We start from the raw sequence: 18680 nt of genomic DNA on the forward strand, positions 1-18680 counted from the left end.
AATGTGACTAATATAATAATAATAGCGAGAGCCCGTCGTTGCGTTACCGACTGCTTGGACAAGGGACACAGTAACTCGTGACCCATGACCCACTCCTCTTCATCTGGTGTCAGCTGGTTAACCTTGGCCATCGTAATACATTCTTATATGACTAATAATATAGAACCATCACACCTTGAGATATGAGTGCGAAGTGCTGGTTGTATATATTATATATGACGACTATTCCGGGAACGCGTGACTGGTTAGCGGCAGATTGCAGCCGGGAGAATTGTGAGAGGTATCAACTGGAAATTTTGGAAAAAAAACAACAGACAAAGTAGGTCGCGGCCAGCGCGTTGTGGAGCCCGTGCCGTCACTTTATTGTCATGGAAACTAAGAGCTTACATAGAGATCCTCGAGGATAAACCATATATCATATTAACGGAAAATGTCCCTGTCCGGCTTAAGTCATATTTTCTTTCCGTACTTTAAGATTTTCCTGGGATTTTATGGCAATTTTATTAAAACTATTTGGGTCACTGATATTTTTTTAGCATGCAGCTGCAAGTAAGTCACGAGAAACTACAACACACTGCTACTATTTAATATTAAAGCTTCTCATCTTATTTTTACCAAAGTAATTGTACAATAAGATCGAGATAAATTTATTTACGTGGGAAAATTATGAAATAACGCGGGGTAGTTGCCGAGCTTCCGAATTCCGGCTGGTGGTGACTGACGCGGTCAATTTACATTTTCAGAATTAAAAACCTGCTGCACTAAAGACCTGCTACTGTCAAATGACAAACATGCTTATCATCAGTTACCGAGTAAAATATGTAAATAGGTAAATAATAAATACAAATTAATTATGTAAAATAAACAGCGCAAAAAGGTTTGTTTGTGCACAAATTTGACAGACAGCTTGCTCGCTGACGTTTTAGCCAAATATTGCGTAAGGAAAATGTAACTATGTTTTACGCTTCATGGGTTTGAAAATTTTGTTTCTTAATATGTTTTTGTCGAGTGTTATGTGAGGACCGAAATAGAGAGATGTGCGACGGAATCGAGAGCTTGTGCTGGCTGATGTACGTGGCTTGCATTTCAACGTCCAGCTCTACAGGTTAAATTGTTTTTCGTAAAACATCAAAGCTTTTTTGGTCCATGTAAGATGCTAATGTTCCTCGGGATAAGAGATTCAAGAAATGCGGAAATTGTGTTTTACCAAGTTTCACAGTTAAAAGCTAATTTTACAAGATTAAATTCCTCGTTTTTTTAGTATTTTATGAAAATAATTTCCTTTCATTGGGTTTACGATGACAAATGTCAAATGAAATTATACCTTTAATGAAAATATCGTCCCCATGGAGCGATAATTAACTAAGTAGACATAGGTATTTCTTTTTTTATTTCATAAAATGAAACAGCATTTCAATTTCTTATTCCTGTCTCACTCATATTCCTGTAACTGTCATAGTTTTTTAATTAGAAAATGTGAAAATACACTAAGGCCTGATTATAGACAATATCATGGAAAGAAAATTAATTAGATATAACTTAATTAATATTTCCCTAACATGAATTTAGTAGTGCTTGATTTCATAAATCACTAACGCAATTTGATTAATTTGGAGATCACAAGAATCGGCTAAACACGTTTAAGATTAGATAGCGAAAATGAACCAACTCGGCTTTAATTAATCAATCATCTCAATCATCTCAATTCATATTATAATTTATACCAAAATAAAAACGCGAAGACCCTCGCACAGATTTAATTAATTTGATTGTATTATTGTATTGTATGCGAGTGTCTTTGTTTCTGTTTCGAAAAGTAATGATACGCCTTCTCAGTTTGACAACTAACTCGTAAATACGTTGCTTTTTATTCAAAGTCAAATAAAAATTTTGATAGTCTGACTTATCTGAAGCAAGGCCATCGCATTTAAATTTCCCGAACTTTCAAATGCGATTGTCTGAACACGTACGTTTAGTGCTTGTTCACGTTGACTCGCGGGCGCGGTGGCGGGCGCGGTGACGGGCGCGGTGGCGGGCGCGGTGTCGGGCGCGGTGCCGGGCGCGGTGGCAGGCGCGGTCACGAAGTATCAAACATATGGCGTACTATACAAGTGTTCACGTACGAAACAAATGCACGCGCGGTCTAAGTAGCGGGCAAGCTAGCGATTGGCGCTCGCGACAATATCAAACGCGCGAGTTGCATTTGTGTGTTGACGTCAAACTAGCGGCGGAGCGCGCGATTCACTCGCGACGTCAGGTAAGTTCAACCAATATGCACTTGTCGCTAGAAACGATATCATGCATACAGAAGAAATATGAATATAGTGCGAAATTCACCATACCGTTCTCTTTCTTTATTAATTTCATGCACACCAATTCTATTTTTTATCATCTCCCACTCTAGGTATGAATTTTCGGTTATAAATAAAAGAACGTCATCCATGTTTTTAATCTCTGAAAACAGTCACACTCGGGCAAACGCCTGGCGGCCAATGTGGACACGAACTCCCTATGTATACCGCGCCCGCACCCGCCGCCGCGCCCGCGCGTTCCTTCGTGAAGAAGCACTTAGACTTAGTTAATTCTCGCTCCATGGGAACGACATGACAGCAGACAAAATAAAACCGTAAACCTCTGACCTCGCACGAGACTTTTATAACAGAATACGTAGTTTATTAAAATAATGTTTAACTGCAAATATCAGGTGTGACATCAGGCAGTCCGTCTGTGTCTAGATGTGACAGCACGCAACACTAGTACCTACGCGAGTAGTAGTAATATCCTGATCTGACTTTTCTCCATCTAATCCTTCCCTAATTGTTTGACCAGTGTAAAAAGTCACCTCTCTCTATTTACAATCAATAATACATATTAGGGGTACGGAGAGCTTCGGTGAACAAATCAGCTTAAACGGGATATTTCGTTTATCAATATGTTCAATCGTTCGCGTAAGTCCTCAATAAGCTACCGAATGAAATGACTCGCTGTGTCCAGCCGGTTAACGAACAGTTATTTTCCAAATGAAGCGATCAGATCAGGATTAAGAGGAACCTTGCGTTACAAATTGGATTCGATATCCTGCACGTTCGAACTCAGGTGTCGTTTGATTAACTGTGTATTTAGATTTCGTTTACTGAATATTTTTGTTTACTAATACTGTAATAGGGTTAGAGCACTGTGTCGTTGGGCTACCACTACTAACGCGCTTTTGTGAAACTACTACCATATATTATGTGTAATAAATTTGAATATCAATTTTATCTTGTATGTTCTGTCTAATGAAGTGGACGATTAATGGAAACTAGAGGTCCCGCAGTAGTCGAAATTCGATTATAATTAATTGGAATTGTAAGTTTGTACACTATTATGATTGTATTTTATACTTCTATACACAAATTTCACAATCACAAATTTCGCCAAGACTACACTATAAAAAATATTAACAAAGACAAACAATATTTAATCTATTCTCAATTTGACAACAGACGTCAAGAACAAAAGTTTGACAATAAATAGTATGCATGCGTGTGTGCGTCAAATACATGGTATGTAGTGTGTGTAATGTTTTCTTTATTGATTTAATGTATCTTTTATGCATTATTTAAAAAAAATATTAGCATTGTGCACTTCTTCTCTATATTCTCTTTAAGTGTGGAAAATTTCATACTCCTCCGTCCACGCAATTTTCGTAAAAAGGGATACAAAGTTTTTGCCTCACGTATTAATATATAGATGATTAATCTAGATTAAGCTGAATTTGGATTTAGAATCGGCCGGCTGCCGGTATGACTTGGACAGATATTGGAAATAGCGTTAAGTTAAACAGAAGTGTCCTGATAATATTCAACTGTAGATCGGAGTAATGGATCTATCTCTATTCATCAAGTTGACATAAATTAAGTCCAAGAGAGTTAAATTCGGAAACAAAAATAATAAAAAAGATGACTGATTAATGTGAAGATAAATAACTTTTTATGGAAGCTCGTTTTCTTTAATTTGTTTTCTTTTGCGCGAAATATTTTTATCCGTATAATTGCTTAGTATTTCGTTTTATTTAACTAGATGTCACAAAACTTTATCCAATATAGCCTGTGGACCTTCGCAGTCTAACCATATCTTACGTGTCCCCTAATGGGGAAACCGCCGCTATAAATAGCGCAGTTTCTAGACTCAGTAAGTTCCAATTTTTTTTTCCTGTACAATCGTCTATGTATCTGTTTAAATAATATGTAGTTAGTTACACGGATTGCTTATTAAATGACTAAAAATATGAACGAACGATCTATTTGATGCTCACGAATGCTATCCAGTGAAGTCGTGAATTAATCCACCATTGTAATTTTTAAACGCAATTTCGGAACAATAATTAAAATCAAGCAATAAACAATTTTGATTTTGAATCTTAAAACAATTTTATTAGGACATTACTGTGTCGAGTTATGAATGCGAATCTAACTTTTACAGCTCAGAGCGAGGAGGATTTTTATTCCGTTTACCTGAAATAGGGATTATGGTGGCGTTAAATTTGAAAATGAAATTTGATTTCGTTTTCAGCTCTTATGGTGGTAGGGCGTATTGTAAATCCGTCTGGGTAGTGGGGCGCAGGCTTGAAGCGTGGGACTTCAGGCTTCAAGTTCACTTCTGAACTGGGCAATAACTATAAAACATCAGGTGGGCTGTCAGTTCATTCAAACATCTAGGTTCTATTCTAGAGAATATGGTACTAGCGTACCACATTGTACTTTGTTTTATTGTTCTAGATAAGTAGACGGTTCGCGGCCAGCTCGGTATTACAAAGCTAGTGGAGCCCATAGACATCACCATGTTTATGTTATCATCTGTTGAGGAACATAGGACAACCACGTGACAATTATGGCAGTCACATTTTTTATTTACAGCCTTTGTAGGTAGACGAGCATACGGCCCACCTGATGGTGAGCGATCATCGTTGCTCACGGTTATCAGCAACGCCAGGGGCAAAGCTAGGCTTGCTGCCTAGTATTAAAAATTGCTTTAGAAGGGTTTTTGAAGAAGATTCAGATCATATCGCTCCGAAAACATTGCGGAAAAAAGTTCATTCCAAAGTACGTAGCAAAAATTATCTTTGCAAACGTGCTATGGATGAATGCAGTAGTTCCAGACGTTACAGGTGGTTTTTGTTCAGATGGCGGGCGTTGCTGGTAAAAAGGAGGTGGCGAGATCATCTCAAACATAGGACTGATGACAACGGGTGTCTTCAGCCAGTGCATCTAAAACGCTTAAGATCTTTAACATGCTTTTATTGGTTGTAGAGCTCACACATGATCAAACGACTTCAAGAGCTAACACTCTCTTTGACGATGCTGACGATATTCAAAAGCAACTGGAGATTGAGGCTAAAAACCGATTTGTATACGGAAGTGTTAGTGTGGTGTTTCTTTGTTATTTCTGAGGGTGTTTTGAATCATGTGCAGGATTGTATAACAGCTTTTGGGATCCTCCGGGATCATCGTATTATACTAAAGTTGAAACTCGAATTTGAACAAATATCACAAATCATAGTACTGTTCAGTAGGCCTAAATTATTAGACGGTAGTTAATATTGAGATAAAATTTTATGAAATTTTCAATGTTGTTATACGAAAACGTAGGACAAAGTTATTGTCATCTGTACATGTAAATAAAGATTAATAGGTGTTTTATTTGTAAGCAGAATATCACTTGAGAACGGTAGAAGCGATTGGCCTTTCTTCCAATTATAGTCCGAATAGCATTTTTTGTTTCTATTAAAAACATGGCGACGGATTTACAATTAGTTGGTTGACATCTTCACACAACCATCCTGAACTCTGAACATACTTATTATAATTTAGATATAGTACATATTAGTACGATATAGTACATGGTTTCGCGTAAATAATGGTACGAATCTAAGGCAACTATTTTTTGCATAATTTGCTTACACTAATTTGTTTTATTCTTTTGAAATGGTATGGCTGTCAAAAATATTCTTTTCTTGTTTTTTCTACCTAATTTCAGGATTTGTATACGGGGATAATCATATTTTATTGAAGTTCTATTCGTAATAATAAATATTGCCAAATAATTTGCACATGTTATAAATTGAAAATTTACGAGTATGTAATATTAGGGGTTAAAGTATGAAATTGCCGATTTGTACTGAAAAATTGAAATAAAAATTTTTTTCCATTAAAAATATTTATTTAATCAAAATATCTACCATTATTATCTATACATTGCTGCAATGTAATAAGAGGGTCATTTGTGCCTCTGCGACAGAACTCTGGTGATCTAGATTCTACAAACTGTGTGAAAGCCTTTTGTACTGCCTCCTGGGAAGAAAACGTTTTATCACGTAGAAAATTGTCTAAATTACGGAAAAAAATGGTAGTCCGTTGGAGCAAGTTCTGACGAATACAGAGGGCGACGAATGGTTTCTAATTGCAGTTCCTCTCTATGTCAGTTCGAAGTACCTATTACAATAAAACGGCAATTTCATACTTTAACCCCTATTATATCCCTTATAGATTCCAATCAATAACAATTTCAAATGTTCAATTCCGAGTTGAGGCTATATATATATATATATAACCTTATAACTTTACGCGTGAGCTAGCAAAGGATTCATGCATACGTGAAGAGAGTCGATCTGCTGTCTAAATGCTATTGCGTCGAAGAGAGTGACTAAAAATCAGAAGAAAAGGTCTCAGACGGTCGCAGCACGATGCTCAGCAATGAGCGATTGGAGGAGGAGGAGGAGTGAGTAGAGGCTACACGTGTTGTAGCATGATCCGTCACTCCACAGTAATGTGGTTGGCCACAAAAGTTATTTACAGTTCAACAATATTTACATTAAATAGACTGTTGCAATATTCATGTAAATTTGTTTGCAGCCCAAAGCAATATGGGTGTTTCATTTACCGCCGAAATTTCCCGAAGGACACGCTGTGACTCGACAACTAAGCTCTGTAAGTTGTTTGAGCTTTGAATCTAATATTTCATTTTAAACTTAAATAAATTATTACAGGCCGACACGACATCAAAAGCAATTTTTTTTGCATGACGTGTTCAACTTTGTATATTTAGGATCTCTCCTGATAACTTAACCTTACGGTAGGCAGCGGCTTGGCTCTGCCCCTGGCATTGCTGAAGACCATGAGCAACGATTACCACTCACCATCAGGTGGGTCGCTTGCTCGTCTGAATACAAGGGCAATAAAAAATAAAAACTACCTACTTTATTCATGCCAATGTATAACCAATGTCTTAAGAAAGTAATTTAGTTCTCGGAAAAAATCTTTAGATTTATTTCCAGAACTGGGTCATCTATTGATAGACACTAACACGAGGAGAACTTTTTCACGCTACAAATTCAACAAATAATCACGAACAATGTTGTTACCTTGCTGATTGGCTTCCACTTGACAAATTGCAAAAATTTACACTTGAATCCCGATTGCACTAGATGGGCGGAATATCGCACAGCTCACTCGACGTTAAGCAATCATCAGAGTAATTTTTCTTATTGCCTTTGTAGGCAGATGAACATATGGGCCACCTGATGGTAAGCGGTTACCGTCGCCCATGGAAGTCAGCAATGCCAGGAGCAAGGCCAAGCCGTTGCCTACTATTTAGTTACTCTCCGTAAGCCTCGTTTGAAGAAGGACATGTCATAGCGTTCGGGAAACACCGTGGAGGGGAGCTCATTCCAAAGCCGGATGGTACGTGGCAGAAAAGATCTTTGAAAACGTACGGTCGATATGAACGCAGCGGTTCCAGATAATATGGATGAGCTCTGCTCCGGTGGCGGGAGGTGTGATTGTGAAAAGTGGATGAGGGATCATCGAATCGATCGTTGAGACCCGAGTTCAGCGTTGACTACTTCACCACAGAGATAGGCAGGATGGTGGTGCAGCTCCGTTGTGATGGTAATTGTTTCTTCGCAGAATTATTTGTCGAAACCTGACGCTATAACTCAGCGAGCGATGTTTAACGCGGGTAAGGAATCGTTATAGTTACATTGCCTAGTTAAATTTGGCATCAAAATAATAACCTGCGGCTATTCACAGAACTCGTTTTTTATGAACAAATAAAGATTAAAATTCCTTTGTAGATACAATACAAATTATTTTGTATCATAACCAGAAGCTGCAGGCAACTGGTTTGTTTGTTTGAGTATTTTTATAACATATATTTTTCTCTTTGTAGCTTATGTTTGCAGACGAGCTGGAACTTGAACGCAATCGTCACTTTAGGCTTTTTTTATCTAACTAGCTTAGAAACTTAAATACATTTAGGGCAATAGTAAAGCGATGAGTACTCGTGAGAACGGTTTACGTTACGTCAATAAGATAACTAATAGCGTCGAATGCCCTTCATCTTGATCGTTTAAAAAAATATTCAGAAAATCACGTTTGAGTATTTTCCGTTAAAAAACAAAGGCCCTAAACATTATCCAGTTCATTCTACATTTGATATTAAAATGAAAACAAAGCTAATTTCTGCGCAGGAGCAAGCGGTCCGTAAAGCTCGAAGGTTGGGGCTGGTATTTCAATATCTACAATAAAATTGTTCTATCTGTTTTAGCCGGAAACGCTTCAACATTTATATTATTATATTTATATTACTTGATAGAAACCACCGTCAAATAAAATAGTATTATTTTTTATTAATTGATTCATTCATAAACAAAACTGACTAAAGTCACAACAAGAGCACGTAACTTTTGACATAATAATGGACTAGAATTAGACTCTTATATCAAACACTTTTCTTGTTCACAGATGTTACGTATGATTGGGAATATGCAGGTATGTACATACGTGGATGGGTATGTGCTTGGAGAAAAGAATATTTAATATTTATTCAGGTCGCAGTCGTAGTACGCGACAGCATTAAGCTCCGTGAAGTGCATACGTTGCTTCTTCAACCACCCTGCACATGTATGCCGCGAAGTTGCGCGTTGCAGTTTCAACGAAGATTCCGTGAGGGTACTTCAGAAACGAGTCTTTATTCTCATGTCTCAAGGCGGGTCACATTGCAGTTGTGTTGTCTATTTGCTCTCGTATCCACTTAAAACCAGGCGAGGCAAGTTTAGATACATCTTGTTTGATAAGATGGTAAAAGGAAATTTATTACGTTACTGTTACATTACATCTAGTGTTACTTAACGCACAATAAATGACTAAAGTTATTTAACTTGACTTAGAAAGCTTTTATATGAATTTCATAATTTGTTGAATCGCTGTTATAAACTTGTTAATGTCTTTTGTTTTTGACATAGTGATACATTTTGAGGAACAAGTTACTTTTAACCTTGAAACTTAATCGTAAATCAGAAATAATGATGAAAGTGAGCGAGAATTAGTTATCTTCTATCTTAAGAAATTAATTGCTGTCCGTTAGTCACGCTAAAACTCGAGAACTTCTGGGCCGCTTTGGCTAATTTTGGTCTTGAATTATTTGTGGAAGTTCAGAGAAGGTTTAAAAGGTAGATAAATATGAAAATGCTAGGAATTAAATAAAAATAACAATTTTGTTTTTCCTTTGATGTGTCCCCCGTCGGACGGATTCCCTTTATTTGTTTTAAGTTTATTTTATATAAAAGTTTAGGTCTTTTATTTATCGATTGAGGCACTACGAAGTCTGCCGGGTCAGCTAGTGTATGATAAAATAGTATTAGGTGTTCATCTACGAAATTGCTGTTCAGTTTACAATAAGTTAGTTGTTTTTTTTATTAAATTTTATTATTTGTATCAATCAATATATGCATCCATAGTGTCGAGTCATCTGTCAGCGCAGTGGTAATTTTTCAATGCCTTTAATGAAGAAGTCAGGTATACGGGATCCAAAAACTCTTCAAAGGAATTTTGTATTGCCTCTTGTGTATTGATTTTTTTCCCTGGTAAGAAATGGCCCAAATGCGGTAGGCAGCGGCTTGGCTCTGCCCCTTGCATTGCTGAAGTCCATGGGCGACGGTAACCACTCACCATCAGGTGGGCCGTATGCCCGTCTGCCTACAAAGGCAATAAAAATAAAAAATAAAAACTTTAAGTAGAAGTGGAAAAAGAAAAGTAGAAGTGGATGACGAAAAACATCCAACCGTGGCTCGCGTTGCTTAAAGACCATGTATTGAGTGTTGTCACGTAGGAGAAGCGGTGACGAGCGGCTTACCAACGCTGCTCTATCATTGTGTTCTCACCATACACATCCGCAGTAAATCTAGTGCCATTTGGTAAGAAGCTGTGATCAGTAATACCGCCACTAAAGCACCAAATAGTAACCATGACTTTTTTGGGGGTGTGTTTTCGTTTAGGGTGCGGAGCTTAGGCGCTCAACTCGGATCTAACCAATATGATGATTTGCAATTATCAAAAAGAATCAATTTTTCATCGCAAGTGATAGCATAGTTCAAAATTCATTTGTGTCTGCATCTGTTAAGCGACACAAGGCACACCCTACCGAATAACACGTCCGTCGCGCTGGCGATCGTCCACTTCATGCGGCACACACTTATCAATATTTTTTTTAATATGCCAATTTGACACAAATGAACCAACAATGTTTTGATACTAACCTTGAAAGCTGCTGCTAACTCGGCGGTAGATTTAGTATCGACTTTAGATATTTTTTGGGCGACCACGGGTTTCATATTTTTTTAATAAAAATTTCCACGTCGGAAGCTTTCATCGTGACCACAATGCTGATTAGATTATAAATGTAGTGAAAAGAAAATACAAGTCAATGATTGAATTTTAAACTAAAATTTCTATATTTTTTAACTAAAAATAATTTGAATTCCGAATTGATCATCAGCCATACATAAACTACGTTTTAAATGGGCAGTATTATAAAACGGCAACTTCGGGGATAAAACGGAGATAAAGACCTATTACTATCACTCGTGGAATATTATTTATGAAAATGTACTCTGCGTAAAGGCTAGGGTTCCACGTAGTACTTTGATCCAGCGACTAGTAGTATAGTTTTCTTTAGAACAACCACCATCACCGTTTTAATAGTGACACGTTTTATTTTCTAATGTCCATATTGATTTGATTTGATGAATTGATTACAAGCTCTTAACAAATGACGAATTTTATTTTTAGAACAAAACAATTGGTGGAAGAAGTACCCTCAATGCAGTGGTAGATCCCAGTCTCCAGTCGACATACCAGTTAAAGGACTAATAAAAGCGCGGAGAGGCCGACCGCTGCTCTTTTGCAACTATAATGTGCCACCAGAAAATATGACATTAATTAAAGACGAGAGGAGAGGCTAGTTTCGCAAATATTTTTCTTCCAGTTAAGTTCCCGCCCAGGTCGCCCAGGTCGTCGGGTTGAGCTGCGCACCTAGTAGCAGTGTTTTTTTTTTTTTTATTGCCTTTGTAGGCAGACGGGCATACGGCCCACCTGATGGTGAGTGGTTACCGTCACCCATGGACTTCAGCAATGCCAGGGGCAGAGCCAAGCCGCTGCCTACCGCTTAATACTCTCCACAAGCCTCGTTTGAAGAAGGACATGTCATAGCGCTCGGGAAACACCGTGGAGGGGAGCTCATTCCATAGCCGGATGGTACGTGGCAAAAAAGATCTCTGGAAACGCACTGTGGATGACCGCAGCGGCTCCAGGTAGTATGGATGAACTCTACTCCGGTGGCGGGAGGTGCGATGGTAAAAACGAGATGCTGGTATCATCTCGAACAATTCCTCAGAGCACTCCCCATGGAACATACGGTATAAAATACAGAGGGAACCGAAGTCCCTCCGCAGACCCAGAGGCTCCAAACGATCCGAGAGAATGGGATTATCGACAATCCCAACGGCCTTCCTCTGTATGGAATCAAATGGAAGAAGCTGGTATTTGGGAGCCCCGGCCCAGAGATGGGAGCAGTACTCCATGCGAGGCCGGACTTGTGCTTTATAAAGCAAAAGTCTTTGTCCAGGCGTGAAGTACCGCTTCGCTCTGTTGAGGACTCCCAGCATTTTGGACGCCAACTTGGCTTTGCCTTCCAAATGACTCCGAAACTGGACATCCCCCCAAAATGTCGACCCCAAGTATCCCGATACTCTCGGAAGGTTGCAGGGATACTCCTTGGAATTGCGGCGCCATGACAAAGGGGTCCTTCTTCGCTGTGAACGCGCAAACTTGTGTCTTTATCGGGTTGAATTGAACCAAGTTCAATTCACCCCATTCGGAGACTCGCCCCAGAGAGTTCTCCACTTCAGACACAAGTTTTGATCGTCTTTCTTGCACCACGCTCCGAGAGAGACTCTGATGGATGATATATCGCGCATCCCCCGTGCTGTCATCTGCATAGCAATGCATGCCATCAATAGACAGCATGTCATTGATATACAGAATGAAAAGCGTGGGGGAGAGCACCGAACCTTGTGGAACGCCAGCGTTAATGGTCATGGTGTCAGAACAGTCACCGTCTACAACGACCCTGATGCTCCGCCCATCCAAAAAGCTAGCGATCTACTTGCAGAGACCCTCGGGGATTCCGTAAGATGGTAGCTTCGATAGAAGTGCCCTATGCCAGACCCTAGCGAAGGCCTTCGCGATATCAAGGCTCACAGCAAGAGCCTCGCCCTTGCTCTCCAAGGCTTCAGCCCACCTGTGAGTAAGGTATACAAGAAGATCGCCAGCTGAGCGACCGTGACGGAAACCGTACTGTCGGTCACTGATCAGCTGGTGATCTTCAAGATACTTCAGGAGTTGTGCATTTATTATTCGCTCCATCACCTTGGAAAGCAAGGAAGTTATCGCGATAGGCCTGTAGCTCGATGGGTCCGACCGGTCACCCTTCTTGGGGATAGGGTGGACGTGGGCAGTCTTCCATGAAGACGGAACCCTGTTAGCGCAATAAGAGAGGCGATACAAACGCGTTAGCGCAGGTGTCAGCTCAGGGGCGCACGTTTTCAAAACCACTGCGAGGATGCCGTCTGGCCCACTCGACTTATGGACGTCCAGGAGTCGGAGCTCCCGCCTGACTGCACACTGTGTGAAGCAGATATCCGGCAGGGAGCTATCACACCGGGGGATGTTCGGTGGTGTGGCACCCCCGTCGTCCACAGTCGAGTTCGAGGCGAAGAGTTTGACCAGAAGATCAGCCTTCTCTTTCGCGCTGTGGGCCAGACTGTCATCGGACTTGCGCAGTGGTGGGAGACTAGACCTGCAAAAGTTTCCTTCTGCAGCTTTGGCGAGCAACCAAAAAGCACGGCTCCCAGAGGGATAGCTCTTCAATCGCTCGCCAACTCTAGCAACGTGACCGCACTTACCTCTATGGGCTACGACTCTTGGACGAGGATCGAACACTTGAACGCTTAAGACGCACATAAAGGAAATAGAAAGCACTTAGAAAAAGCCCATAAGTCGGTCCTCTCAAAGGGCGGGTTAACCCAGTGCCTACACTTAAATTTTGAATTATTATAGGAATATGATCATATAAAATGAGCTGCAATAAGATCTTGTGTTCCTACCTTACCATAAGATAGTACGCTAACTTTTGTTTGTACTGCAGGTAGACACGATTTAAACTGCTATTCAACCGAAAAAAAGGAGACTATCAATTCGACACCGATGTGTCATTACGTACACGTGTAATATTATTGGAAAAGCATTAAATTGCCATAACTTTAAAATAAATGTACAAAATAACAATAGGCCTATTTGTGATAATACAAGTTTTATCAAAATCCAAAATAGGAGCACAGATTTGTTTTGGAGGTCGGTCCCCGTCTGGGGGTGCTATCGGCGAGCGGTATAAAATGTAAAGGCGACTAGCGTTGTTCATGTCGCCGCGCCGCGCCGCGCCGTGCTTAAAATGTAATTGGCGATATGTTTTGTTTTGGTAATAAAGAAAGGGCTATATACATATCTTCAATAAGTCGAAGTTTCTTCTAAACGTTTTGCACTACCACTATTTAAAATGATATTTTTTTAAGAGGTTTCGCAAAATCAGTTCTTATTTGATAGAACAGTTAACGATAACTGTAAAATTAATCGAGCTGATCGGAGGCCAGGCGAAACTGGTTGTGCTCGTGTTGGTCGCACTGATTCAGTCTGCAGTCATAGTATATCGATATTCCAAGATAGGATTTTTGTCTGATTCTTGATTCAATTCGCTGCGGAAACAACGAATCTGATATTTCATGTCTACCTACAATTAGCATGTTATTGAGATATTCCGATTCGAGGCAAACCCTCGGAACGTAAATAAAACCAATAAGGTTTTGATATACACTACGTGTTGTGTTTCAATCCGATGATCGAACGTGGATTTCCATTTAAATCTCAGTGACCCTCACGGGATTCTGGGATCCGAAACATCGTCCGTTATTACACGGAGGCGCAGCTCACAGCCATCGCTACGTGTTCTATTCGCTGTCCCTTCACTGGCCCTCTGAACACACAATAGGGAACCTGCAATACCCGTTGGAGAGCCAAGCTCTCCATATATCGGCGGAGTACAACACGCTTGATGAAGCCGTTGCCGCGTCTCGGCGGGACCCATTGGCGATGCTCGGAATAGCCAATTTATATAAGGTAAGCAACTCATGTTTTAATTTATTGTGTAATGTTTTGCCATGGTACTTTTTGCGTGTTGCGATAATGTCTTGTATAGGACTTACTTTAATCTAAGCATGTGTGTATTAGAGTCGTAGAGTAGTCGAATGGTACGTGGCAAAAATATTATCTGGACGTGTGGTAACGAAAACCGCGAGTGCTCGACTGTTGTTTTTGAATCAATAATACACCGGGTGTGGGAGAATCTATAAAATGGAAGACAGTTATTATTATAATGGTTCGACGGGTGAACGAGTTCACATCTCTCCTGGAACGCAGTGGTTGCCAGAGTCAATAGCATGACACCCCAACATAAATCCACCCTGACACCTGGCGCGTATCGGGTAGCAATAACAAAACACAACAGAGACGTTTATGCCTCAATTGTGTAGTAATAATAATATGAAGTCGTCGTGGCCTAAAGGATAAGACGTCTTGTGCATTCGTATGTAGCGACGCACCGGTGTTCGAACCCCGCAGGCGGGTACCAATTTTTCTAGTAAAATACGTACTTAACAAATGTTCACGATTGACTTTCACGGTTAAAGAATAACAAGGTGCAATATAAATGAAACCCGCAAAAATATAATTTGCGTAATTACTGGTGGTGGACTTCTTGCGAATCTGCACGGGTCCACCATCCTGCCTATTTCTGCCGTGAAGCAATAATGCGTTTCGGTTTGAATGGAGGGCAGCCGTTATACTGTAAAAACTGAGACCTTAGAACTCATATGTCAAGGTGGGTGGCTGCATTTACGTTGTAGATGTCTATGGGCTTCGGTAACCACTTAACATTAGGCGTGCTGTCAGCTCGTCCAACCATCTAAGCAAACAAAAAAGTAATGACGCAAATTATACTTTTTGCGGGTTTGATTATTTATTGGAAAATGCTTTTTCTTCATCATAGAAGTAATCCGTGATCGTGAGCTCAATAGCTCAATAAAAATTTAATTACAAATTATTTACTGTCTCCGACAACAACCCTCCAGGGCATCACGACTTCAAAATTAATAATGGTAATGACTTCTAGAGCTGACCTTGAAGGGCTCTTAGTAAAATTATCAAGCGTTGAGTCCGTTAGATTTGTTTTACGGATAATACTCATATCGTTCGTTACTTTTTTAATTTATTGCTTAGATGGGTGAACGAGCTCACAGCCCACCTGGTATTAAGTGGTTACTGGAGCCCATAGACGTCTACAACGTAAATGAGCCACCCACCTTGAGATATAAGTTCTAAGGTCTCAGTATAGTTACAACGGCTGCCCTACCATTCAAACCGAAACGCATTACTGCTTCACGGCAGAAATAGGCAGGATGGCGGACCCGTGCAGATTCACAAGACGTTCACCACCAGTAATTACCCAAATTATAATTTTGCAGGTTTGATTTTTATTACACGACGTTATTCCTTCACCGTGGAAGTCAATCGTGAACATTTGTTAAGTACGTATTTCATTAGAAAAATTGGTACCCGCCTGCGGGATTCGAACACCGTTGCATCGCTACATACGAATGCCCCGGACATCTTATCCTTTAGGCCACGACGACTACTTAAGCTGCTATAATTGTTCTAATGCCACATGTGGCAGTTGGAATGGATCCGGCGCTGGCTTCAAGTTTTCAGCTGGATAATCCTTTACTTGATAACCGTAGAAGCTTTGTAACCTTATTTTATAGATTCAATTATCGGGACCCGTTGAGAGTTATAGCCTAAGTTTCTTTCAATGCACGTATACTATAAGCAGTATATCACATTCCAGACATTTCATAAATCAAGTAGCTCTGGGAATTTCATCATTTATTATACGAAAATTTTTAATGTTTTTTATCAATCTTTACTATTGTACATTTTACCTAAGTTATTATTTTAATACTTTTTTGGTTTGTAGGTAATGAGACCGGATCAAATTTGACACCTGTTTCTATTTAATCTTTAAGTTTTTTTTTCACTTTAAGAAATTATTTTCCGAGTATCTTACAATATTATTATAAAATTTATCAAGGCTTTAGTAATATAGTTGAAATCTTCGTGGGCTGGATAAGACGTAGGGTGTGGTTGTGCCCAAGCGCTGCGACCATACCATTAGACCTATCGACTCTACACAAGATTACAATATTGGCGCAAATTATTTTTATTTTTACTGGTGGTAGGACCTCTTGTGAGTCCGCACGGGTAGGTAACACCACCATGCCTATTTCTGCCGTGAAACAGTAATGCGTTTCGGTTTGAAGGGTGGGGCAGCCGATGTAACTATACTGAGACCTGAGATCTCATATTTCAAGGTAGGAGGCGGCATTTATGTTGTAGATAATAATATGTCTGGGCTCTGGTAACCGCTTAACACCAGGTGGGCTGTGAGCTCGTCCAACCAACTAAGCAATAAAAAAAATTTATATATTATAATTGATTTTTTAGTTTGCCAACAAAACACAGAAGGGACTCAAGATGTTAATCGAGGCAGCGTCGCGGGTGACTTTGAAACGCAAAGGGTTGCCGACGAAGCCTTTGAGCTACTTCAATCCGCCCTTCAAGGAATATTCGTGTTACCACGGCTCTCTGACCGCGCCTCCGTGTACGGAAGCGGTGCTGTGGTTCGTCAGAGCGAAGGCTTTACCCGTTCAAAGAGTAAGAACTTAAACGAGAATCCAATATTTATTTACGCTATTTATATTCCCTCACTCGGCTTTGTGCAAAACAGGAACCACCTGGAGCCACTGCGGTCATCCACAGTGCGTTTCCAGAGGTCTTTTTTGCCACGTACCATCCGGCTGTGGCATCTACCTATCCACCTACACACACAAACACACACAGACACACACTAGCACACTTACTATGTATATTGTCATTTATATAATATATACATATAATAAATACATTTAATAATAACACGCACACATTTATACTACAACCATAATATTAGTATATTTACATATTTATTATAATTACACCGACACCACACGATAAAATAACGGCAATAGAATGTGTAACGAAAACGCACATTCTAACGGTATTTGCAGTGGAGTGTGCGGGGAGACAACCCCGCTCCGGCGCATCGTCCCAACCGACAGCGATTCTCTCGACTTCACGCAGATCGCATGTCGCCTATCGATAGCTTACTTATTTCGTAATTCTTTGTTTCCTGTATGTTTATTTAAATTCAGTTTCCACCTTACCTTTCTATCTTACTATTTAATTCTATGAACTAATTATTCTTCGTCTGTGCTGTGCTACCTGTTGTGCGTGTTCAACTTGTTGTATGTAAATAAATATTAAACCTGGAACTTTTGTGATTAATTTCATTGACTTGTGGTGCAATTTAAATCCAGACAAAAATTATTTAACCTAAACGGCTATGGAATGAGCTCCCCTCCACGGTGTTTCCCGAGCGCTATGACATGTCCTTCTTCAAACGAGGCTTGTGGAGAGTATTAAGCGGTAGGCAGCGGCTTGGCTCTGCCCCTGGCATTGCTGAAGTCCATGGGCGACGGTAAACACTCACCATCAGGTGGGCCGTATGCTCGTCTGCCTACAAGGGCAATAAAAAAAAAAAAAAAAAAAGGAAAAAGGCTTAAAGAAATACGGATTTAGTTTTCGTGCAGCTTAGCCCACTGATAATGTTCAGTAGATGTTCAGTACTAGCGAGGTTAGCGAAGCCCGTAGACACTGACTTGAAGGACTTTAACACATCAACAGTTTTGACATTGGTAACCCAACTAATTAAAATGCTAACTTATTATTCTTGCTTTTTTACTACAATCCGCATGTTAATTATAGGCGGCTAATTATTTGGAAATTTATTTTTATTTCTTAACAGGAAGCAGTTGAGTCCATACGTCAAATCCTGATTTCTGATGAAAAGAGAAAATCGTATTCCCGCCAACCGCAGCCTTTAAATGACAGAAAAGTGTACTTCTTCAATTAAAAGTATTTGTACATGAACAATAACATTGTCTTTCTTTCATTTATTTATTTATTTATTTATTTATTTGGGAAACAAACAGTACAATACAAAACATACAATATTTTAAAAAAAATTAGCTAAAACAATAACCAAATATGTTTCCACAATCAAAATCACATATAAGTAGACAGTGAACAAGAAGAGAA

General features: G+C 39.7%; 1 protein-coding gene across 1 annotated transcript; it reads left to right on the forward strand.

Moving 5' to 3' along the window:
* Positions 1-1035: 1035 nt before the first annotated feature.
* Positions 1036-18495, forward strand: LOC114253407 (carbonic anhydrase 3). Its single transcript, XM_028188276.2, has 9 exons — positions 1036-1105; positions 5292-5401; positions 6894-6968; positions 7947-7998; positions 8784-8810; positions 11109-11276; positions 14302-14549; positions 16989-17198; positions 18388-18495. Exons 1-9 carry the CDS (start codon positions 1036-1038, stop codon positions 18493-18495), a joined length of 1068 nt encoding a protein of 355 aa, XP_028044077.2.
* The last annotated feature ends 185 nt before the right edge of the window (positions 18496-18680 follow it).

Source organism: Bombyx mandarina, chromosome 09 (assembly GCF_030267445.1).
Source record: "Bombyx mandarina strain Sakado chromosome 09, ASM3026744v2".
Lineage (NCBI taxonomy): Eukaryota > Metazoa > Arthropoda > Insecta > Lepidoptera > Bombycidae > Bombyx > Bombyx mandarina.

Bases quoted from the DNA above. Each gene is read 5' to 3' on its own strand.
- LOC114253407 (XM_028188276.2), top strand. From the start codon at position 1,036: ATGTGCGACGGAATCGAGAGCTTGTGCTGGCTGATGTACGTGGCTTGC. The intron at 7,999-8,783 runs GTAAGGAATCGT...TCTTGTTCACAG, and splicing joins GCGAGCGATGTTTAACGCGG to ATGTTACGTATGATTGGGAA. The intron at 14,550-16,988 runs GTAAGCAACTCA...TTGATTTTTTAG, and splicing joins GAATAGCCAATTTATATAAG to TTTGCCAACAAAACACAGAA.